At 43.8% G+C, this 23,473-nt stretch overlaps 4 protein-coding genes across 4 annotated transcripts; 2 read left to right on the top strand and 2 right to left on the bottom strand.

The window, feature by feature from the left end:
• The first annotated feature begins 283 nt into the window (after window positions 1-283).
• LOC127776927 (uncharacterized) lies at window positions 284-9,321 on the top strand. The gene is made up of 11 exons (XM_052303486.1): window positions 284-564; window positions 1,226-1,311; window positions 1,385-1,462; window positions 1,749-1,861; window positions 1,934-1,999; window positions 2,716-2,817; window positions 2,926-3,451; window positions 3,607-3,812; window positions 4,368-4,510; window positions 4,960-5,116; window positions 9,148-9,321. The coding sequence occupies exons 1-10, from the start codon at window positions 425-427 to the stop codon at window positions 5,105-5,107; spliced, it is 1,608 nt and encodes a 535-aa protein (XP_052159446.1). The 5' UTR covers window positions 284-424; the 3' UTR covers window positions 5,108-5,116; window positions 9,148-9,321.
• On the bottom strand, window positions 6,441-11,740 carry LOC127776919 (NADP-dependent malic enzyme-like). The gene is made up of 19 exons (XM_052303481.1): window positions 11,482-11,740; window positions 10,974-11,094; window positions 10,812-10,886; window positions 10,541-10,692; window positions 10,279-10,384; window positions 10,081-10,146; window positions 9,898-9,993; window positions 9,720-9,791; window positions 9,547-9,630; window positions 9,310-9,408; window positions 8,786-8,833; window positions 8,644-8,697; window positions 8,465-8,563; window positions 8,283-8,372; window positions 8,106-8,183; window positions 7,896-7,970; window positions 7,658-7,748; window positions 7,413-7,541; window positions 6,441-7,320 (listed from the first exon to the last, which is right to left on the bottom strand). Exons 1-19 carry the CDS (start codon window positions 11,613-11,615, stop codon window positions 7,232-7,234), a joined length of 1,758 nt encoding a protein of 585 aa, XP_052159441.1. The 5' UTR covers window positions 11,616-11,740; the 3' UTR covers window positions 6,441-7,231.
• Window positions 11,741-12,008: 268 nt separating this feature from the next.
• On the top strand, window positions 12,009-18,122 carry LOC127775759 (tryptophan--tRNA ligase, chloroplastic/mitochondrial). The gene is made up of 15 exons (XM_052302052.1): window positions 12,009-12,174; window positions 12,270-12,389; window positions 13,674-13,761; window positions 14,008-14,049; window positions 14,411-14,500; window positions 14,591-14,713; window positions 15,577-15,648; window positions 15,798-15,910; window positions 15,993-16,014; window positions 16,118-16,183; window positions 16,421-16,477; window positions 17,058-17,104; window positions 17,200-17,281; window positions 17,466-17,555; window positions 17,700-18,122. Exons 1-15 carry the CDS (start codon window positions 12,122-12,124, stop codon window positions 17,832-17,834), a joined length of 1,200 nt encoding a protein of 399 aa, XP_052158012.1. The 5' UTR covers window positions 12,009-12,121; the 3' UTR covers window positions 17,835-18,122.
• Window positions 18,123-18,247: 125 nt separating this feature from the next.
• LOC127775748 (probable glutamate carboxypeptidase LAMP1) lies at window positions 18,248-23,196 on the bottom strand. Its single transcript, XM_052302042.1, has 12 exons — window positions 22,049-23,196; window positions 21,883-21,950; window positions 21,287-21,368; window positions 21,126-21,218; window positions 20,889-21,041; window positions 20,589-20,657; window positions 20,373-20,466; window positions 19,880-19,963; window positions 19,336-19,424; window positions 19,101-19,217; window positions 18,850-18,990; window positions 18,248-18,733 (listed from the first exon to the last, which is right to left on the bottom strand). Exons 1-12 carry the CDS (start codon window positions 23,060-23,062, stop codon window positions 18,551-18,553), a joined length of 2,187 nt encoding a protein of 728 aa, XP_052158002.1. The 5' UTR covers window positions 23,063-23,196; the 3' UTR covers window positions 18,248-18,550.
• Window positions 23,197-23,473: the final 277 nt, after the last annotated feature.

The raw sequence follows: 23,473 nt of genomic DNA, 5'->3' as shown, positions 1-23,473 counted from the left end.
GAAAGTGTAAAAACTGAAAGTATATTGAATGGGGAGAGAACAATAATGTCTTTACAGTGAACTGAAATTTATAATGAAATTTCAACCCCTTTACCTTTTGTTTGTTTTAACATCTCCTAAATTTTATTGTCCTCGTGGAGTATCTGAACTTGAAAATTCAAATGCCTATGCATGTGAAAAAAAAATAAGAAAAATCAACCACTTGCTTTTTCCCAACTATATACAGTTTCTAACCCTTGTTTTTTAGCTTCATCCCATCCCACCATAGTATCCCTAAAATTTCTCAAACCAAAAACACTGTATTTGAATCCGGGCGAAGCGAAAGCCCGGGAGAAGGTGGAGGCCGGAAAACCCTTTCGCCGACCTTCCCCACACGGCTTCACCCTAAGCCAGTGAGCCCAGGCGGCGGCGGCGGCGGGGCGGAATGGCGGAGGCGGACTGGATCCTGGAGAGGGAGCGGAGGCAGGTGGAGCAGATCCTGGAGCTTGACATGGAGGAGCTCCAGGTCGAGGAGGTCGACGACGCCGGCTCATCCTCCTCCTCCGACGTCGACACCTTTCTCAGGTCCAAACGCTAAACTCGCTTCTCCTTTGCCATTTCCGCTATCCACCCATGGTTTGCTTAAACCGTGCCTTACACTGTTACACATTTCGGTGCGGGAGTTGGCTTTCGCGTTGATACGGCGAGAGGATTGACGCCGCGAGAGCTGCTCGTTGCTAGCAACTATTCTGAAATGAAATCAAATGTTAAGTTGCGCCTTCCCAAAGTAGCCTGAATCCAGACAGAGGCCATGGAGGTTAGGGTTGGGGAATTTTCCACAGGTTAGGATGAAAACAGATTAGACAACCGCTTGCTAGGATGTAGAAGTTAGACCCGGTTTGTTTAATGCTTGTGGCTTTCCCCAAGTTAATTTGTTCATCCCATAGGGCATTTCCACACTATTTGAATAGATTGCACAAAATCTACTCAGTTTGGCATCGTATGGTACTTAGATTTTGCTGATATAACTCAGCAATTCATGATTTTGCTGACATGTTTTGGGTTTTATGGAGTGATGAGGTAGTTTACATGTTACTTACGTTTTCGCTTAACTACCATTAATGGTATTCATGATGGAATGTGCCTTTCCCCAACATACCATACAGTCTAAATTTTTCACCCCTCAAGTTCGGTGGTAATCAACAGATGTAATTTTTTGCCACTTATTTAATTCTTAATTTTACAGAAACACTCATGGGGATGGAGGATCTAGAACTTCTGAAGCACTTGCATTCAATACGTCTGTGGTTTCGCTGCCCACCTGTGATGGTGGTAAGCATTCATGCTTATGTTAGTATATTTCCTGATTCTAGCTGCAACACTTACAAGTTTGTTTCCGCACCAGAGGTTCATGATGCCCCAGGCAGATTTGCTTTCTTGGATGGTGGTGTGGTTCTCTGTTTACCAATGTTTTATCTTCAAGGTAGCATTCCTATAACCCTGTGTTCCAACATAATAGTATAGAGCTTATCTCAATCTAAGCTTTAAACACCCAATTCAATCTCAAGTGTTGTTAGCTGATCCATGTCGTGCCTAATATTGAATGCTGAACTTGCTAAAGTTGTGTCCTATTGCAAACCAACAAAGTATACATGACATGTATGCATCCTTGCCATTCTTTCATCTTACTCTTGAACAGTCACACATTTAGTTGGCATCTGTAAACATAGCTGCCTGTATTAAAGGCTAATAGTTTGCAACTTTTGCAGGTGTTGTTTTGTTTCCTGAAGCTATCCTGCCTATTAGAGTAGTTCAGCCTAGATCTTTGACAGCTGTTGACAAGGCTGTCAATCATGTTGACGCTCCATGCATGATAGGTGTGGTGCGTGTCACTTGTCCTTGTTCTGCTGCCTTTGTTCCAGCTTTGTTTTTAATGGCAATTCTCCAATGTCAGGTTCATGTTTACCAACACACTAATGATGGACACCATGCTATTGCTTCAGTTGGGACAACAGCGGAGGTGTATTTTTCATAAAGCTCATTCAAACTAGAATGATATCTGTGCCTTGAAGTTTCATCTTGCATATTTGCTCATTTCTGAATTTCTGTTGTCTGTGTTATGTTTCCCTTTTGCATTTTAATCTTCTGATCCTCCTTTTGGTTTCTTTTGTGACCTATTTTGCTGCAAAAACACCGAACTAAGATAGAGTTTGCAGTGGTCAGGTACTAAGGTCGGACAAAAAAAAACTAAAAAAGAGAAAAGTTATATGCTTGTCTGAGATAGCGTTTGCAAATACCCATGCCATTGAAAAGATATACATCAATTCTGCAGAAAGAGACGATGAATTATCACAGGACCTGTCCATTCATTTCTAGATATCACGTAGTATGCACAGCTATAGTTGACTGCAGTCACAAATGTCTTACTAGGACATCATGATCACCATATTTGATCTTATCTGTGCGGTTATATGTTGTTCCTTCTAGTTCTATGCTGCACAATAATACAATATCCTTGGGCACAAATATGCACTACACACATGATCTTCATGTTATAGATATGAACTTCTATAAATTTTATAAATGAGCCCAACAGATATGAACTTGATCATTTGAAATATGGCTGAAGTTATCTTTTTCCTTAAATCATTTATCTTCAACTGAACTGTGAAGCAGTGAAATTAATAATTTCTTCTGGATAGTCACATCAGCTTTTGATTTTGTTTTATGTCATAGATACATCACATTAAACAACTTGATGATGGCTCATCAAATGTTGTCACACGTGGTCAGAATCGTTTTCGCCTTAGACGCCGTTGGATCGATGCTGATGACGTTGTAAGTTCTAACATTTGGTTGAGAAATAAGATGTTCTGAACTGCAAATGATTGTCCTATGAAGTAGTGGTAAGAGAGAATATAATTCCATTTTATTAACCATGGGCAGCAATGGGGTGAAGTACAAATTATCGAAGAAGATACACCTCAGAGAACTCCAAGAGATGCATTTGGCCAGTTAGCTACAAATTATATTTTCAACCAGTGTGGCACATCGTTACTCAGTTTGGGTACATCTTGTTTCAGACAAGATGATCATGTGAACTCTGATCAAGATTGGGATTCTCTATCATCCACTAGTACTTCAAGTGAACATTCAGTAACAGATGCAAGAACATACTGTTCCTCAAATGAAGATGAAGATCTCATGCTTGAACAGTCTTGGCAGAAGTATGATTCTGTGAAAAGAAATGCTGAATTAGAGAATCCAGTCAAGCATAGCAACACAAGAGGCAAGGGTGAACCTTGCTTTCAATCCCCAAAATCTTTACCAACAAAAAACAAAGGTGCTGAACAACGCAGGCGGTTCTGTGCTGCTTATAGTTCAAAGCTGGCATTGCAGGCTCCATTGTCATTTTGGCCTCGCTGGGCTTATGAAATGTACGATTCATATTCCCTTGCTCGCAGAGTGGCAGGTATTGAATTATTTCACTACAGCTATTTCAATCCGTTTTGTCTTGTATTCATGCATTCTTTAGCCAAATAATATTCTTTCCCACTGGCTAACATGTCATTTGTTACTATGATTAAGATGTGATGTATGCATGACATTAAATTGGTTTTGTGGCAGATTTGTGGAGACAAATAGTTGTAAATCCAAGCATGGATGATTATGTGAGAAAACCAGATATTTTGTCGTATCACATTGGAAGCAAACTTCCCATGTCATGTTCTGTGAGACAAGAATTGCTTGAGATCGATGGTATCTCATATCGGCTACAGAAAGAGATCCAGCTACTCAAGGCCTTTAACATCATAAGATGCAGAAATTGCCTGGTAATGATTAATTATTTTTTAAAATGTGATTCCACTGAAGTTCTGATCATAATTCAAGCTTATTTTTCCAATTATCCGGTGTTTTAATCTTGATTGCTGCAGTTTCACACTTGCACTTGGCTATAACTTGTGGGCTTACCTGTCTTTGGTTGCTGTCGCAAACATATGGTAGAGTTGTAGTTGGTTTGCTACACCATACCATGGCTGCAGGATAAGCAATAGTAACGATATTTAATCATACCGCTTCATCCAGATATCTGTTGGTTGTTGCCTGTGTTTTAAACAACCATGGTACCATACTACCAGGATTTCCGAGAGACAGGGTTTTGATCATCAAAGCACACTAGTATTCTGATTAACAGGTGATATCTAAGTCATGATTCAGTTCTCTGAATCATAATGTAAATGACAAAGGGACATGTTCTTTTAATCGCTTCTTCTCTACCTCTAAAGGGCTGGATCTCACTGGTTGATTTAAACTGGATTTGTAACAGAACTTGTTGGAATACTTTCAAGTTTTGACTAATATGGCAACAATTCCATTTCTTGTCGCAGGCTCTTATCTCAAGACGTAGTGATGGCCCTGTCGGTGCTTATGTCAAGCAGTTCAGCTGTGGGCAAGAGATGATGACAGTGTACAATGCAACTGGTCTTGCACTCCGTGGCGCTCCTTCCAAAGCTCACAGTTTGTTTCCAGGGTATGATTCTAATATATTCTACTAAACTCTATTACTCAAAAAAGGTTTGAAATCCAGCCTATCATTAACAGAAGAAATGAACATTGTTATTCGTTCTGTTTGATCCCGTTGTTACTTGCAAATCACAGGTGTTCAGTTAGCAGCAATTTCCTGTGTTCTTCCATACGCAACTATCATACCTGCACTCTGTTATTACCTCCATTCTAAAATATAAAAGTTTTAGGGTTAGGCACATGCATTAAGAAAGTGGATGAAATTAAATGAGGAAAAATTGTGTTTGGTTAAGAAAATAAAGTAGGTGGTGATATTAAAAGGTGAAAAGTTGTAATTGGTTGATAAGAAAATGTAGTTAAGGAATTATATTTTGAAATAAATTTTGAATGTTAGAAGTTATACTTTTAGATGGGGAGAGTATACGCTGCTAACACAAAGACCTGTATTTTTTGCAGTTATACGTGGACGATTGCTCTCTGTGCTGCCTGTGAGTCCAACATAGGCTGGCTGTTCAGGGCGGAGAAGACAAATCTGCTTCCAAAATCCTTCTGGGGATTACGCAGCTCCCAAGTTTCAGATGACACACAATCAGGACATAACTGAACCTTAACAGTAAGTCAGGGCCCCATTTTGTAATTCGTATAGGTCTGCCTTTAATTTCCTTATAAGATTCTTTTTTTTTTCGCTGGGAAGGCCGAAGGAGGCCAACCGAGTATATTAAGAAGGAATAAAAGTTACAAGAGAAAAAACATCAAAATGCATAAAGGTGCATTGCCACACACCACGCGCTACCACCCAAGCACAAACTGCTGAGGGTGAAACCTAGCACCAAACGACCCCCGCTGAGCGTGGCCGAACGCCGTTAGGCCTACGGCAACACCACAGAGACGAGGCTCCGAAAAACGATGCCACCATGGTGGTCACGACATCCAGGATGCCGCCATCGCCCATCTAAAAAGATGTGGTTTTTACCCAGAGAAGCTCGCCAAGAAAGGGAGAGGGTAACCCTCGACAACGCTCCAAGGAGATTACGACGCCCGAAGACGTAGCCGCTGCCGGCCCGGTGAACCATCGGACTAGGCTTTCGCCTGGGACCCTACGACCTTGACTGCAGATCGCCGTCCACCAACTCAGAACCACCACACGGACAAATGGCAGCACGTGGCATCCACCACACCGCACCGACGCCCCTCCGTCGGTCGACTTCAACGAACCACCACCCCTGAAAGCTGGCCCAGGACTCCTCCGTTCCACCACCCGCCGGTCGCCTCGCCATATTTGGCCGAAGGAGAACCCGAGACTAGGTGGCATTGCTTCGGCAGCCTAAGCTTCCCCCACTGACGAGCTGCCGCCTCAATCCAATCTAGAAACTCCCCGCAAAGAAGGGGAGGAGCTCCACGAAGGCTGAGGGTGCCGACCGGCAACGAGGAAGACGACCCACCGCCGCCAGCTCCCTTTGCACTGCCACTTGGCCGCCGGTGGTGCTGCTGCTTCGGACCGGCGCCACCCGCCGGCGCCTGCGAAGTCCGGCCGCCGCGCCTCACCTGGCCACCGCGACGGCATCCTGGCTGCCCAGCCACCACGCCGAGTTGCCACCGAGGCCTGGATGACCCACCGCGCCGTGGGCTGGCGCCGGGCGGCCAGGCCGAGCGAGTGAGTGGGGGCGCCGCCGCCGCTCCGGGCAGGCTTAGCTGCCCGCTGCCTCCGAGCGCCCGCCACCTCCGTGACCTGGCCGGCCACGACGAGCCGCGGCCATCCGCCGCCTGCGCCCGCCGCTGACGAGCCGCCTCTACGCCGAGCCGCAGCCGTCCGCCGCCTCCGCGCCCGTGCTGGGCCGGCCGCCGCCTCGCCGCCTTGCCACCGGCCGCCACCACGACTGCATGCCGTCGCGCCACCCCAGGCCTCCTCGCGCCGCAGCCGGGCAGATCCAGGCGAGGGAGGGCCGGATCCGGCCATGGGGGCTCCGGATCCGCCGCCTCCTCCCCACCTCGCCGCCGTAGCCGCCATGGACCACGCTGGTGGGGAGCTTCGTCGTCTTCGTCCTTCGCGCCGAGGAGGGAGACGCTACGAAGAGAAGAAAGCCTCGCCGCCACCTTCCCTGCCCGCTGCTGGCTTCGTCGCTGGTGGGCTCCAGCGGCGGCGAGGTGGGGGGAGGGAGGGAGAGAAGGCGCGGGCGGCTAGGGTTTTTCGCCCCCGAGCCGCCCGACGCGAGAGCGACGCGGGGATCGGGTTTTTCCCTTGGCTCTTTTCTCCCCTCCTTATAAGATTCGGTATGCTAGCTTTGCTAATCGTGCGGCTTTCTTGTATTAGGCGCGAGAGTTTGTCAATAACATAGATGCCTGCGTATTACCCCACTTATCGTGCCCCAGCTGCCATGGTCCAGCATCTGGCACATGCCCGGAAAATTGTACATATATCACAGAATGTGCCTTGATGCTTTCGTTAAAAAATGCAAAAACAAACATGTTCATCCGTGTGTGGACAGCGTATACACCTTTGTTGCAATCGTACGAGCAATGCCATATACAAAGTAAAATCATACTGAACCAAATTCTGCAATAGCAGACTTGGGTTATTTATTACATGATGACAGGGCAAATATGTACAAGCACAGTTCAGGGATAAAATGCTACTGCCGTACGATATAGGTCCAACCGCAAATTATTACTGTAATACAAGACAGCATGCTGTAGCCAAATGAAGCTGTACACTAAGGTGAGCATCACTTCATCTATAAGAACGGTAAATGGGGCTGTACATGCAGCTCTCAGCGTACTTCACCAAGTCTTTTGGGCGAGGGAGATGGCTAGCCAATCCTGCATACAGAAGTGCGAAATAACTGTTGGTATGCGAGCATCTTGTTTTAGCTAGCGTGCTAGTGAACCACATCAAAAGGAACAAATATTACCAAGGTCATAGGCTTTTGCAGCAACGCGGGCTGCGATGTTGGCTGATATCTTCCTGATGCAGGAAAAGGGTGGATAAATAAGGCCTTTGTCAACATGCTCTGGGGTCACCTGGTCAGCTAAGCCTTCAGCTGTCCAATGCCATGAAGGCAAAAACAAAACAAGCAAGAAAACAACAATAGCGTGGTTAGCACATTAGTAAAGTGGATGGGAAAAAAAACTCTTGGCTCATATAGAATGCATTTACCAGCAGCAAGGATCATTTCATCTTTCACCCTTATCGCTCCTGAAATCACTACGCCTAGGCCAAATCCTGGGAATATATATGCATTGTTTGCCTATTCAAAGGGTAAAGAGTATGTTTAAATTGTCAAAAACCTGAGAACTAAAATTCAGGTGGGGAATCTCTCCCCTCCAGTGATTTATCAAAAAAATAATAATAATTGAGAACTGCACATGTCGTGCGCAAAGGTAATATCCCTAACCTGTGCAGGCACGAAAAGCTTGTCATTGTATTTAACTGGATCAAATGGACTTCCACTCCCAAATATTGCACGGCCCTGCATGATGTATCATCTGATAACTTATAAAGCATAAATGCTTGTGACATAATTTACAGAAGTATATAGTTCATATATGTGTTGATCTCAATGGGATAGATCATAGATGGCGTGAGGTTGCACATGGAATATCACCTTACTCCATGAATATGCCTGTTCAGCAGTACATTCAGATTGTGATGTTGGATTGGATAGTGCGAGGATGATTGGTCTCTGCATTATATTGGAACCAAGCTTTCAGTTCTTGAATGTGTCATTAATGTGACTTATTATGAGTAAATTATCTGAAGAGGTCAATGATTTTATTGTTACCTCATTAATTGAACTCATAGCCTCAATCACCTCTTTTGTGAAACTTTGACCCACACCAGCTGAACCTATCAATGCAGTCGGTTTGATAACCTAAAAAGATACAAATCAGTCTAGTGTGGTGGTGCCTGAAAGAAAAATGTATACTGATATAATATGCATCTCTTATGGTTCAAGTTTTGCACCTTAACAGCATCCAGTAGATCTTTGACTGGTTCATGCTCATGGGCATATCGCTTCTTAAAGGGCTGAAGAGAATCTTTACGTGAACTGACAATCAACCCCTGCAATGCATAAATCAACCCTCAATGGTCCAATTACCAAAGGATGCAAGTTAACACTGCGATATCATTATTATATTAACCTTTGAATCAAGTAGCCAGATCTTTTTGCGAGCATCTTCCACTGGAACTTTGGACTGAAAAAAAATCATAGCTAACGATTAATTGAGCCATCATAGACAAATTACCAAAAATCAAATTAGGTGAAGCTAGCAATCGAGTTACCTGATTTGATATCTCGAGAGCAACTAGTTCAGCAATGCCTGTACCAGCCTGCAAGAACAGGTAATCTATTTGGAACAATCTATAGGTTTTACATGAAAGAACAAATTTTTGCTCGTCGGTGATTAAGAGTCAAATCACTAATTTACTGGTGGCATGCTTAGATTATTCACTATTCAAGCAAAAAAAAAAAAACTTTTTTGCATCTCAACTAGCAAGAAACAGAAAAGGTTTCTGAACAACTGAAGTTTTGAATTGTGATAAGTCCTATTACTATGGCTAACCAACTCTACTGATAGGATAATCAGTCCAACTATTTATGTTTTTTTTTGTTACTGACTATCTTCAATTATTCATTGCTACAGTTATGACAGGAATGTAAAAGCAATACTCAATGTATATTCTTATAATACAATACGCGATGTATAGATGGATGTTCAGAGTTCAGACATGTTGCAGCAGTCTAAAGTAAATGTGAGCAATGCAGAATGCACCCTCCATATCACTGAAAGGGAAGGTCAGCTTACCTCTCCTGCGCCAAAGAATAAGAATGTGTGATCAGCTAAAGTCCCACTGACAAATTTCTGAGCAGCAATGAGGCCTGCAAGCACTACAGCAGCCGTTCCCTGTTTACACCACAGTTTCATAGTTTACTCCTATTGTTGTGAAACCCAGTATAAATGCACATTCACTAGTTCGCTTTCATTTAGGAACTGTAACGAGACCAATATGAAGAGTAAAAAAGTGAGATCTGAACCTACTACCTGAATATCATCATTGAAGACAAGATTGTTTGCACGGTACTTCTCAAGAAGGGTAAATGCATTGTAATTTGCGAAGTCTTCAAACTGTAAAATAAAACAAATTGAACAATTGCCCATAGGAACAGCTCATTTACAGACCAAAGTTTTCCTCTTTCCTTTTAACATTTCCATACCTGGACTAGCACCTTCTGTCCATAGTTCTGCTTAATAGCAGCCATGAATTCATCCAGAAGATCACTATATTCCTAATTAAAGAAATAAAAACCAACTTTCATGACTGAAATCACAACCATATTGTTACATATCATTCATGAAAACTGAATGAGCATATCCAAGAAATAAGCATGAAACCTGGCCAGTGGCTCGTTTTTGTCTTAATCCAATGTAGAACTCGTCCTTCAGTAAATCCTCATTGTTTGTTCCCACATCAATGGTGATAGGTAAGCACTGGAATGCAAAATGGTGGGAAAATGCTACATCGATCTGCTATTCTGCTCATTGCTGAAGAAAACAATTGAAATGAAAATAACTTACAGCAGAAGGCCGGACACCTCCAAGGGCTGTGTATAGTGCAAGCTTTCCCACAGGGATTCCCATACCCTATATATGTTGCAATTTTCAACGAACATGGAAAAAAAAGTCATGTTAAGCAGCAAAGTAATAGCACTTTAAACAATCCAAATGCATGAAGGATCCTTATCAAAGCACAAATGTCAGGACTAATTTACTGACCTGGCAACCAAGATCCCCGAGACCTAAAATGCGCTCACCATCAGTAACAACAATAACCTGAATGCTCTTCTCTGGCCAGTTCCTCAGTAACTCCAATATTCTCCCCCTGGTACAAAAGCACCTCATTTTAGATAATTGAAGATGATTTACACCTCAAACTTCTGCCATCAGTTTGTTCAAAATAAGTAAAAATTAACATAAGGTGAAGGGGCAAACTACCAACAGAAATGAGTAACAGATACAAATGATGGAAGAAACATACTTCTCTTTAAGACTGATGTACAGACCCTGTGGTCGTCTAAAGATTGACCCGTACTTCTGGCAAGCCTCGCCCACCGTCGGCGTGTACACAACGGGGAGCAATTCCTCAACGTTGTCGATCAGGAGCTTGTAGAAAAGCCTCTCATTCCTCTCCTGCAAACCAACCGTCCCCCGGAACAACATGACATCCGTGCCTAGTAAACTGCAATCGATATCTAGTTTTCTTCTACCCTTCCGACGCTTTCTCTAAACAAGATGAAGCCAGAGCACACCTGAAGGTCCATCAGAGCCATGTAACGTTGCAGAGGAACCTGAAACTGCCGCACATTTTGCAGAAGCCTCTTCTCCTGCAGGTGATGCACGCTTCAGTGAGAAACGTCTACCGACAATGTTATCAGATGAATCGAGCGCTGGGGAAGTGGAAGGGAGCAAACCTGAAGTTCTTGGGAGAGCACGACTGGAGGCAGCAAACCCCGCAGGTAGTGGGCGTCTCGCTCTTTCTCCGTGAATGATAGCCCCTTGTTGTGCCGTGGATCCCTCAGCAGAGAGTGCCCGCTAAAAAACCAAGTAGCAATCACAAAATTAACACCAGATCACATATGTGTAGGCTGGTCGTTTACTTTCTTAGTTTAGAGCTGGACTGGGCTTATCATGGTCTGGTTAGTGGTTGATTGCTCATAGTTCAAACGAATTCATGAAGTAACTAGGAATATGTTGAAATGACTATGCGAGATCGTGTGATAGGAATATCTCAAATTGAGCCCAGATAAGCTCAAAGCTACTAGTACTAGTGAAATCACTAATCACTTAATCAATAATCATTAGTTCAGTACTGAAAGTCTGATACGTTGGCAAAGCTTCTTCAAATGGCGCATGCACACATGTAAAACCATTTTGTCCCGACGCAAGAACAGAAGATCACAAGGCACAAGCCATGCATACCTGGCGACGCAGACGGCCCACGGCGTGATGGGCTGGTCCTCGGTGGCGCGGTCCTCGCCGTAGGCGTCCTCCACGCCACCGGTGGCCACCCCCGCCATCGTCGCAGCGCCGTTCCCCTCTCCTCGCCCCGCCATGCCGCTCACCGTCCTCGCGCCTTGCCTGCAGCGCCGCCGCCACCACCACCACCGCTTCGTCGTCTCTCGGAATGCAGCGCGAGAAGCCACGACGCGTAGTAGCTGGAGGCCTGGAGGAGCCCCGTGCCAGCAGCGTACATAGGAGCGCGCCCGCGCGCCGCGTGGCGGGCGCCGAGGCCACGATGACGCCGCCGCCCGCTTGTCCGGGGACACGTCGCAGGAGAGGTGGCGCCACGTAACCCCCGCGGTTAGGCCGGTTTCTGGAGAGTTACACGGGGCCGGGCCGGGCCAGTCCGGGCCGCACCTGTGGCTGGATTGGCAAAATCGTGGACCTTTTTTCCTCCACCGAGCCGGCCCGAGCGATCTCCGGCCTCAAAACCCGACCAACCTCAGTTCGGCTCGCGGCTCGTCGTCTCCTTCGTCCTCCACTTCCCCCTCCCACCCAAAGACGCGCAGCCAAATCCGACGCGTGCGGCGGTGCGACGCCGGCCGGGGTGGGGGACGCCATGAGCCGCACGCTCCTCTCCCACATCCTCCACCGCCCGCCGCCGCTCCTCGCGTACGCCGCGCGCTCCACCGTGCTCCGAGACCTAGCGGCTGCTTCTGCTTTGCTTCCGAGTCCCTAACTTTCCTCCCTGTTGTTTGGCTTCGCAGGTCGAGGGGTGGTGGGCGAGGAGGAGCGCTCCCGTCCCGCCTCCGCACTCTCCGACTCAACTGCAGCGTGGCTGAAGCGACTGCCTCCGGCGACGAGGCGCCTGCTCCTCCGGCTAGGAAGTAAGCCCCTGGCCGCCTAGTGTTCGGCGTAATGCGTCTGGTAGGAAGAGGATTGCGGCAGGTTTCTGTGGTATTTTGTTGTTATGCGATGGCGTAGCCTATGATGCATAAGTAAGCGTTTGCTCTGGTTCAAGGCTAGTATGCGTGAGAAGTCACGGATGAAATTCTGTAAGGCTTGTAGCTTGACTGTGGTAGGACCAGCTTGTGATGTAATGCGCCTGTAGGGTGTTGTAATGAGTGAGTACAGAATTACTGAGGTGTTGGGAGGGGCTAAGAATGGCAATGCAGGAATTGAATTGCTGTTGAAGCCTGCAGTTCACTTGCTGCTCTTAGTGTATATACTTGTTTGTTAGAATACTTAACTGGTGTTGGATGAAGCAAGCTACCCATACCATTTGATCTGAATTCATTTATTTTTCTCCACTAGACACTAGTTGTTAAATTAACCGTCACTTAATTTTTTTCGTGCTTGAAATGACTCGATGATAAATTCCACAGAAAAATTGTACATATCCTAGTATCCAACAGGCTAAAGTGAACTTATTTTTTGCGCACCAAGGAAGAGAGCATGCCATCACAGCTCGCTTCTCTTGGTGTGCCCAAAATGAAGGTGTACTCAGTTGACTGATTGTTTTTGTATTTACAACTTCCACAATTGGTGCCTCATATACAAATTCAGTGTTCATTTCATGTAGTATCAAGAAACAATGACATTTTTTCAGTCCGATGAATATCTTGATCCTAAGTTAGTTTACACTGTCAAATTAATTAGTTTCTTCATGATCTTATATATACACTTGTTTGCACTGCTCAAAGTCATGAAAATATTATTGATGGCTAGTGTGAAGCCAGAATAGCAAAAATAGCTATTTTGGATATGTTTCTCATAGGAAATATTTTTAGCAAGTATGAACATATAATGCATAAGGTAATCAAGAACTTTTGATTACATTGCATTTTTTTCATGATGCATCTTTTTTCATGTTGGCTGTTTAATTGTATTTGGATCAAATTTATTACTCTTATTTTATAGTTATTATTATGGTCATCCGTTTGCAGTGTGCTTCCAAAGCAATTGTTTTTATGTATTATAAGGTTTCATGAGAAAGAATGCAGTTTCTTTGCCCAAGTTCCATAGTAGCATCTATTCCCACGGGTCTACTAGTCGTAGTTGTGATTTTCTTCTTTTTTTTTCAGATAACAAAGTTCTGGCCTAGTCCTGATTAAAATATTTATACGCGTTTCACTAATTTGAACATCTATATTTATCTCTACTGACTGCAGGAAAAGAGTAGTTTCTGGTGTACAGCCAACAGGATTGGTACACCTTGGAAATTATCTTGGTGCTATTAAGAATTGGGTTTCACTTCAGGTAGTGGTTTGAGAACTGCATCTTATTATTCTTTAATTTTGATGGTAATAATCTCAAAAGAAAATTTTTCAGAAACCATGAAGCTAGTGATAAATAATCAATCTGTAGCTCAGTAACAAGGCAACCTCAAATTCTGACATTGTTCCATCTAATTGAGATGCATTTGAGAGCTAAGCTAACTTATTGACTGATAATACACACTTTATCTGTGATACTTGACATCTTATGCATAGAAATTCCTTGCAGGATCTATACGAGACATTATTTTTCATTGTGGACTTGCATGCGGTAAGTTCTATCTGACCTCTTGGCATCCTACCAAAAAAATAATATTTATATTGTTTGTACAAGGTGTCACTTATTTTGTACTTTTATCTTTTCCTTGGTCAAATTAGTATGTTTCATTTTCCTTTAACACAAGCTGCTACATATTTGTGTAATATGTGGTGTCCATCTTTCACCAATGTTATTTATGGTAACCAAAGTGTTCATGATGTATATCCAAATTGCCGAGTTACCTTGCAGGATCAAGCAAGTGGTTCATGCTCATGTCTGATTTGTTTGTAGTTCATATTGCAATTTTTTTTTGTCTTTACGATTCATTTTGTGGTCCTTTGTAAGCTTATCACGTTGTTTAAAATGTCTGCAGATTACGTTACCATATGAAGCACCACAGTTGTCAAAAGCAACAAGAAGCACTGCTGCAATATATCTGGCTTGTGGCATTGACAGTTCAAAGGTCTGCTTCACATATTTACATTATATGATGATGTTTGTTGCAGGTGCCCTTGTGGAGCTGAATGTTTTATGTTGTTTTGTGTCTTTACAGGCTTCTATATTTGTACAGTCTCATGTTCGTGCTCATGTTGAGTTGATGTGGCTTCTGAGTTCTTCTACTCCTATTGGTTGGCTCAACAGAATGATCCAATTCAAAGAGAAGTCACGCAAGGCGGTGCGTCATTCGCTGTATGACAGCTTCACCATCATCTTTTGTTTGAGCTGAATTCCTTTTCATATTACATAAGGGTCTAGAAAAGGCAACAGCTCAATTCACAAGAGCACATGTTTTCAACATTTCCGAGATTGAATATTTGATGATTCCATAACACTGCCTGCTCAACAGATATGATATCATGTAGTTAAAAAACTGTTCTGCACCAGTAATATTCACATGGTGTTTTCCCTACTTAATTTTAATACCCTATCGAACCAGAGGAAGGGAAAGCATTACATAAAAATATCTTTTAGTGTATGCCTTCTACTTGTACACCACTACCATATGATTAGCGTAACAGCATTTTTGAGGCAGTAGTCATGTGAAGATCGTCCATAGTTCTAGTTTGTAACTTTCACACTGGACGCATTAACTCTTATTAATAGATCATAGGCACAGATAAATACCATTCTAACATTAGATTCTTTGCTTGGGTGTAACATCACTTATCTATCAGTTGGCTTTCCTATGTTCTGAACAATGTTTGGTCCTCAAGATTGCTTACCTGATTCAGTTAAAAAAAAAAAGATTGCTTACCTGACTGACACCAAATGATATTCATGCATCTCCCCTGATTTCTAAATTACTAGTAGACCACCTCTGTCATTCCTGAATGTGATGTGTAGTGCTTCTAAAAGTTTGAACCTCTGGCATTGCCATTTTACTGGAGCATTTATTCCACAATATTAGGAATCATGTGGTGCAGTTTCTTTTTTCTGCGTGCAAAACCCTCAACTCCTTATATCATGGTGTTGTACTGTTTAATCCGTCCTATTTTGGCAAATTTTTATTTTGTTGGGTTTTTTTTTTCTTATTTATAGGGTGATGAAAATGTTGGAGTGGCACTTTTGACTTATCCTGTTTTAATGGCTTCTGACATTCTCCTGTACCAGGTAAATATTACTCGTGGCTATTATTTTTCTGGGTTGTATTCTCAGTGATGTGTAGAAGCTAATATTAATAGATGTAGTTTAACAATTCAACTTTGTTATGGTTCTGCTTCTCTCCTTTCTATGATGCCAATAATAGCTAATGATTGCAGTCCGATCTGGTGCCTGTTGGTGAAGATCAGACACAACATTTGGAATTGACTCGCGAAATCGCTGAGCGTGTAAATAATCTATACGGTGGAAGGAAATGGAAGAAAATGGGAGGGTGAGAAAATTATATTATTTTATTCCACTTTTTTGTGTAAATAATCTATTGTAACGATTCCATTTTGTATTTGTTCTTGCAGGAGAGGTGGTTCACTATTTAAGGTGTGTGCCATATTATTTATATATGGTTCAGCATCCATTTTATACCCTCGGAAGTCAGAACTGAACTTTGTTTTGCTTATTATACTTTCTTTTTGTTTATTAGGTTCCTGAAGCCCTTATACCTCCAGCAGGGGCTCGTGTTATGTCCTTAACCAACGGTCTCTCCAAGGTAGTTAGCCATACTCATTATCATTTTAATCCTGATCACAAAAAATGAAACTACTAGGACTTTTTTGTTATTAAATTACTTATTGAAGTGTCATTACACCACTAGTATTGATGCTCATTCATTAACATATAAACAATAACTTGCAGAGCTGATTCCAGGCATCTATATTTTATACTTTCTGCTCAGTGTGCTGTATATCTCTGCCATACTGACCTTTTTTCTGTTTATTCATGTTAGATGTCGAAGTCTGCTCCTTCAGATCAGTCTCGTATTAACCTTCTTGATCCAAAAGATGTAAGGGCACCAAGAATTGAATTCCCTGATGTGTTTCGTAAATATAGTGCATAACTAATATCAAATTTTATTACGCTAGCACATGGTAGAAGGTGCATTTTTGTGGGATAAGTTGCCAACAAACATGAAGTAATACAGACCAGTCTATTAGAAGATGATGTAAATTTCTTTTCCTAGGTTCTTGGCATCGCACTTTCTCTAAGACAGCACAGACTTCAGATCTTTAACCTGAGCCCGTTAGAAGGCCTCTTGTATTTGTGAACCAACTTCCCACCAGTTATGAACTCTGACTGAATGCACCCATTTAGTTGTAACAGTCTATCAGAAATCCCAAAGATTTTTTTTTTCCTCGGCAAAAGTCTTTTACCTGAGCCTGGTCTAGCCTTGTGATTGAAAAATCGTTTCCCACATTTGTGAACTCTGATTGGATGCACCCATTCGCTTGTAAGATGAAATTTTACACAAAAATAAAAATCTGGGCCTAGATACTAGGTAGGTCATGTTTCCATCTACCAGGGACCATGCTTATGTTGTTTGTTCTGCATCTGGATTTATCCTGACAGTTGTCTGTGTTTTGCAGGTTATCATGAATAAGATTAAGCGCTGCAAAACTGACTCGTTCCCAGGGTCTGTAGTCTGTGACCTCTCACTTACACGCTCTCACACACATATGTAGCCTTTGGTACATAAGAAACTCATTCATTTGACCTTGTACCTTCCAGCTTGGAATTTGACAACCCAGAGAGGCCTGAATGCAACAATCTTCTCTCGATCTACCAGATTATTACAGGGAAAACTAAAGAGGTGGCCAATCTTTACATGCATGCTTTGCAAACCTAACCAACCAGAGCGTGAAGCAGGGTCACCTGCACATGATGGTTTCTTTCGTGTCCAGTCCAGCGTCATGTTTTCTTGTTGACGATGACAAGATAATTTTCCTAGTTCACTATCCAAGAAGTTGATCGTTTCAATAATTTTATTTTGACAGGAAGTTATCAGAGAATGCGAAAATATGAACTGGGGGTCGTTCAAAACAACTCTTACAGATGCATTGATTGATCATCTGCAACCTATCCAGGTAGTCCAATCCCAGGAAACGTTCTGATAGCACAGCTCATTGCTTACCATAATTATTGTACTTGATACCGTGGTCTGCTAATCATTTTTTTCTGGGTCGAGTAATCAATTTCGTTTTTACATCTCCCTCTTTTCACCCGTCTAGGTCCGCTACGAGGAGATAATGTCTGATCCTGGTTATTTGGATGGTGTTCTCTTAGAAGGATCAGGAAAAGCTGCTGAGATAGCAGACATCACCCTCAACAACGTATACCAAGCCATGGGTTTCTTGCGCAGATAGCATGCGCTTCAACCATCCGGAACATTTCAAAGATTTTTTACGAGGTCAAAAAGTTTTGTTCGGTCTGTGTTACTTTGTTCCCCTTACCATTGGCCTTAAGATTGTTTTTATGCACATATTGGCCTTACTAGATTTACAAGAGCTCCATTCTCCAAATTTTATAGGAATATCAATCGTTTTGCTTGATGTTACGTAGTAGCCTCTTTGTTTCTGGCTCTACAAAAACCTGTATGGTCCATTAAATTTCTCATCTTAATGACACTGATTTCTTTGAAGTTTTGAGTTCAATGTTGGCTCCATGACTGAATGGTATTTGGACGTAAAAAGTAACATGTTTACGTGGACTGTTTTGACATTTTGCACCCATTGAAGTGTAGCTAACAAAAGGTGAAAGCACATAACACAAACTAAAATGTCGAAATTTTGTTTTATCTTTGTTTAATGTTCCTATTTGATACAGTTTACTTTCCACTCTGTAGCTATCAAAGGTACATGTACCCTTTATTCCCTCGAGTCCTATTTTGATACAGTTTACTTTCCAAAGCTTTGCTCTTCACCCTTCGCTCTTTGGATTTAAAACCCACAAATTCCTCCATTTTTCTTCCTTTTTTTTGTTCCAAATAAGTGACATGAACATTTCATTTATCGCAGTCAACGATTACCAGTCCCCCGAGTAGAAAGCATAGTTCCATTTCCACCGCTTCCCCAACAGTTGTTTATGTTAACCCTCCACTTAGGACTAGCGAGGCCTGGTTGATGACCCTAGCAATCCTGTAAATCTCATGCTGCACAGATCGCCAGGATTCGGACGTATTCGTCCTCTCTGCCATCTGAATGGCATCATCAACACCTGGATACACCTGCGCTCCGTAATCATCATGCAGTGATGGTGCATAAATCTGCGTTGTTTTGTTCCCCATAAGTAAAGCACTCAGCAGTTTTTTTAAAAAAAAATAAAGAAAAGGAAAAAACTACAGCAGTTCATCAACCAACAATATTGGCACAAAAAACTTACCAGGTGTTTGTACCATGGCCTCCCAGATAGTCCTTCTCGATCGGTGAATGCTCGCTCCGTCATCATCAACCGCTCATTGAGATCTCTGACCTTCAGGGGATTGTTTCTCCAGGGGTTCCAAACTTTCCTTGTCTGTAAGGCCTAATAGAAAAGGGAAACAGAAAGCTTAAAGTTTTTTCCTTTTGAGCGGAGAGCTTAAAGTCGAAACTATGGATCAGGCAACAGCATGCAACAAACATAAGAAAAGACACCTTCATTTCAGAATCCATTTGTAGAGCTGCCCTTTTGAACTCGGCGATTGACTTTTGCAGGGGAGATGAGCTGACAGGCACTCCCAGCAATCTCTTATTTATATCGATTGCACCCTTCTGCTAGTTGAGAGCAACCATTATGACACTAGATTTGGACTTCTCATAATGCATAGAAGTTGCATGGTTTTGAAAAAGAAAATCATTAAATTTGTTTGAGAACAGAACGATAAGTTACCTCAAGCTCTACAGCATAAGTGCTGTAGTTGAAGGGTAGGATCTCCTCATCGGAAAGCCTCAGGGCGACAAGCCCCCACATGCTTGCCACTGCAGAGAGAGAGAACGTTGACTCGAAATTTTGGCAAATGGAGATACATTAACATGATCGTTTTCAGTTCATCAACTCAAGCAAAAGTATAAATGATGGAGCACACATAAATTTTTATACCAAAAGTTACTTGCATACTTAATTTATTAGGCAATTATATAAATGCAGTGGAACATTGCAGGTTCTCAGTACATGTGCACTACAACAATACATCCGTACTATATCCAAGTTCTACATATAGTTTGGCCAAAAAGGTAAGATATGAATATAATTGCATAGAAAACTATGAGGTTCAATTCCCAGCAAAGCAGAGAATGTTTCAATATTCATGTTTCTTCATACAAAGTTGAAAAAACATGTACATGAAAATGTCATGCCATCATGCTTCCCCCAAGAACAGACACAGCTGCCATGACAAATATACATAAAGTAAGATATAGCCATACAGGGGTACCTGCGACGTGCCTGCGGAACAAGGGATCTCCGAACTTCTCCATCCACACAAAGTCATCATACAAGCTATGGTAGACCGCATATTCTGCAAACAAGCAGCACACTTGTTTGATTCATCTAATCAGTAACGGATCTAAAAATTTTCTTGAGCCTAGGCAAACCTAACAGCGGGTGAAGCATGCACATAAAACCTTGACCATTAATCACAAACACAAGTAGATTTGGCATATAAAACCTTGCTTTGAGCTGGTTGATCATGCGTGTTGGGCTCCATTAGATTGAACGAAGCAAGGTAATTAGCTGTGTAATTAACGGGCAATATGCTGCATGCCATGGAGTAATACGCTGCTGCAGGTCTAGGAGCCCGGGCACCTGCCCATGCTGGCTGGGCCCTGGCTCCACCACTGCATCTAATAAATATTCTCAATCTGCCTAAAAACACTCAATCTTGAAAGGAATGAATAGTGTAGTTGATTAAGAAACATAGGATAAACCTGATCCCATAGAAATGTCAATTGAAGGGATACCAACGTGTTGAACAAAGGCAGAATAATCTGATCCTCCACCTCCTAATCTTCCAATCTTAATCTGCAAGTGTATCATCAGCATATAGTTAAGAGGGATAGAGACTAGTATAGGCTATACATGCATCTACTCTTTACGCGAGCATGTGTAACAACAATTGCTCTAGCTGAACTTGAAATGCTTACCATGGAAGAACTATCAGAAGCCATCCATAAGTCATACAGACTCTGTGTCTCATTATCTGGATTTTGAACCTTCCCAAGTAAGATACGAGACGTAGCATATTTAGAGAACCGATATAGTTGATAGCGAAAAAAGTCAAACTAACAATAAAACTATAGTTGCTTGATATTCATACCAACAGAAAAAATAAATTAGATATCTGTATCAGTAACCAAAAAAAATTGCAGCAAAGATCACTTGTAACTTTTTGTCATGCAACATTCTGTTATTGACTAAAGGAAATTCATCTAAAACTGGAATACCTGTTTACTCGCCTCCTTAAGCAACTCATCAAGTTGAGGAGTAGCTGATGCATAAAACCCTGCACCATACACTGCAGAATCAACATTCAGGTAAGCAACAGTTCTTGAAGTTAGCATAGCCCTGTTCTCTTCAACCCATTCAGTGGATCCAACCTTCATTTTCAAACAAAAGAAATAAGAATATAGATTGACATGTGAATTACTTCTGATAATAGTCACAGAGAGAGAGAGAGGTACCAGTCCATACTCTTCGGCGTCCCAGTTACACAAGATGATGGTCCGTCGAGGCCTCCAACCCTTCTTTTGTAGCTCAGAGAACCTTTGAGCTAACTAAATAGCCACAGATCATAAGTTCAATGAAATAAAAAGTGTCAATAGGGTAACCAGATATTGCATACCTCAAGCAAGGCTGCTGTTCCACTGTTCGGATCAACTGCCCCAAAAGTCCATGCATCACGATGATTACCAAGGATTATATAGCTGCGTGAGTTTCATAATTATTTTACTGCATTGTTTTCTTATTGACTCATAAATTCATCACTACTAGGCACTTATTCAGAATGGTGATTTTTTTTTTTTTTGACTGAAGAAGGTAGAGAGGCTCTACCTTGTAACCATTTTATTAATGGTAGTCAAGGTGTTACAGCAAGAGTACATTAGAGTGGAAAAACAACGGAAGACAATGAAAGGAAACAGAAGAAGGAAAAAGGAAACAGAAGAAGAAAAAAAGAAGAGGAAGAAAAATAATAAGAAGAAGAAGAAGAATAGGAAGAAGTAGGAAATAAATGGTGATTTTTTGATGAAAATTCAGAATGGTGATCAACAACGAAATGTAAAACAGTTCTCTTTCAGTTTCTATGGTTCCGCTTTATTAAATGAGTAGGGCATCAACTTTACACTCTTCAAGGCGAACACTGAACAGTGGCCGAGTTGGGGATATTGAACTCTCCGGACAGAAAATATGGGCAGTACAGTATTAGAGCATAAAGTTTACCGTTCAGGTTCTTCTTTCCCTTCGATCACTGAGATGACATTCTGAATAGTAGCCATTGTCTCGTTCCCCTGCAAACAGTGCCACCCAAATATCATCACTACCTCGAGCCATAAAAGGATTATAAAGCATCTCACCTTTACAGTCCAATTCATCGACAGCAACTTACAATGTAGGTGAGATTGAGCACCGCCGGCCCGGGCCCGAGCCGGTAAACCGGCGAGCCATCTCCGCCTTGCCAATCCTTGGGCGCGACATCACCGCCGATAAGCTGTAGTATAGCCTCCCCATCTCTTCCCGACACAGGCAGCGCCGGTATCCCCGGCATGTCGTCGGTGGCCATCGCCTCCGGGATGCTCACGCGCTCGCACCCTTCCGACGACGTCCACATCGGCGTCGTGGGATCCCCCACCCCCTTGAACGTGCTCCCGACCTGCACACCGGTGGGCGGCATCCATGGACCATCCGGGAAGGCCTCCCCCGCCGCGTAGTCCTTGGCATCGGTGTATATGACCGCCGCCGCCGCGCCAGCTTTCCGGGCGTTTATCACGATGTCGCCGCGGTACACCTTGCCGTAGCGCGCGAGGACGACCTTCCCGGTGACGTCTACGCCGCGGGCGGCGAGGTAGGCGAAATCCTCCGGGCGGCCGTAGTTAGCGTAGACGGCCTCGGCGGCGACCGAGCCGGACGCGGCGTAGGCGAGGAAGGTGGGGACGGCCTCCGCGGAGACCGCGGCATAGGGATCACCGGGGTATGTGTCCTGCACCAGCGCAAAGGGGGTGGTGGCGTGGCCTGGCGCCGAGAGGGAGAGGGAGCGGTGGACCGGGTAGGCGAGGAGGACGGAGTAGGGCACGACGCGGGTGGGGAAGGAGAGGGAGGAGAGCGCGGAGACGACGTGCTCGGCGGCGCGGGCGTTGGCCTCGGTGCCCGCGAGGTGGGGGCGGAGGGTGAGCGCGTGGAGGTGGGCTGCCGCGGTGTCGTTGGATCCGAGGGAGAGGAAGAGCGAGCGGTAGTACGACGGCGCGGGCGCGACGAGGAGGTGGTACGATGCGGCGAAGGCCGCCGCAACGAGGAGCGGGAGAGGGTGGAGCCGCGCCACCGCTCGGCCGGGAGGAGGAGGTGTGGGGGGTATGAGCGGCGTCCGCGCGGAGGAGGACCCGTCGTCTTCGGGCGGCGGCGGCATGGCCGCGTCGGGCAACGCGGCGGTAGACTCGCCGTTACACTAGCTTGAGTGCTTGACTACCACCAGAGTGGATGGAGACGCCGAGCAGAGTGAGCCGAGGTGATTCAGGTGACAGGTCAGGTGAGCCGTGAGGCCGGCCGCTGGGAGGAGCTGAGCGCGTGTGCCGCTGACGGTGTGGGGCCTACCACTACCAGGGTGGATGCTTTATCCTTCGCCTTTTCCGACGGCGTGGGCCTAGATGAACGGTGGAGACGTGGATTGATTCGAGTTGGGCTATTTTTTACGTTTTCTTTGTGGGAGTGGGTTTCATGTGACGTGTGCAAAGCATCTTGGATAAAACTATAGATAAGTATATTTACATCCCTTAACTCTTGCTCTTTATTGAATCTCATCCCCAATCGGCAATACCGA

The sequence above is a fragment of the Oryza glaberrima genome, chromosome 1, assembly GCF_000147395.1.
Source record: "Oryza glaberrima chromosome 1, OglaRS2, whole genome shotgun sequence".
Taxonomy (NCBI): Eukaryota; Viridiplantae; Streptophyta; class Magnoliopsida; order Poales; family Poaceae; genus Oryza; species Oryza glaberrima.
Note: the sequence above shows the minus strand (reverse complement) of the source record. Positions and strands in the feature narration are given on the sequence as shown.

What these genes read in the sequence shown, in the direction of transcription:
- LOC127776927 (XM_052303486.1), top strand. Translation starts at nt 425, where the DNA reads ATGGCGGAGGCGGACTGGATCCTGGAGAGGGAGCGGAGGCAGGTGGAG. An exon ending in GACGTCGACACCTTTCTCAG is followed by an intron (nt 565 to 1,225) that starts GTCCAAACGCTA and finishes TTAATTTTACAG; the next exon opens with AAACACTCATGGGGATGGAG. An exon ending in CCTTGCTCGCAGAGTGGCAG is followed by an intron (nt 3,452 to 3,606) that starts GTATTGAATTAT and finishes GTTTTGTGGCAG; the next exon opens with ATTTGTGGAGACAAATAGTT.
- LOC127775748 (XM_052302042.1), bottom strand. Translation starts at nt 23,062, where the DNA reads ATGCCGCCGCCGCCCGAAGACGACGGGTCCTCCTCCGCGCGGACGCCG. An exon ending in TTAAGGAGGCGAGTAAACAG is followed by an intron (nt 20,658 to 20,888) that starts GTATTCCAGTTT and finishes TTACTTGGGAAG; the next exon opens with GTTCAAAATCCAGATAATGA. An exon ending in CTTATGCTGTAGAGCTTGAG is followed by an intron (nt 19,218 to 19,335) that starts GTAACTTATCGT and finishes CTCAACTAGCAG; the next exon opens with AAGGGTGCAATCGATATAAA.
- LOC127775759 (XM_052302052.1), top strand. Translation starts at nt 12,122, where the DNA reads ATGAGCCGCACGCTCCTCTCCCACATCCTCCACCGCCCGCCGCCGCTC. An exon ending in CGCCCGCCGCCGCTCCTCGC is followed by an intron (nt 12,175 to 12,269) that starts GTACGCCGCGCG and finishes TTGGCTTCGCAG; the next exon opens with GTCGAGGGGTGGTGGGCGAG. An exon ending in AAAACTGACTCGTTCCCAGG is followed by an intron (nt 17,105 to 17,199) that starts GTCTGTAGTCTG and finishes TGTACCTTCCAG; the next exon opens with CTTGGAATTTGACAACCCAG.
- LOC127776919 (XM_052303481.1), bottom strand. Translation starts at nt 11,615, where the DNA reads ATGGCGGGGCGAGGAGAGGGGAACGGCGCTGCGACGATGGCGGGGGTG. An exon ending in TACATCAGTCTTAAAGAGAA is followed by an intron (nt 10,385 to 10,540) that starts GTATGTTTCTTC and finishes CTTTTGTACCAG; the next exon opens with GGGGAGAATATTGGAGTTAC. An exon ending in AAAAACGAGCCACTGGCCAG is followed by an intron (nt 9,792 to 9,897) that starts GTTTCATGCTTA and finishes TTCTTTAATTAG; the next exon opens with GAATATAGTGATCTTCTGGA.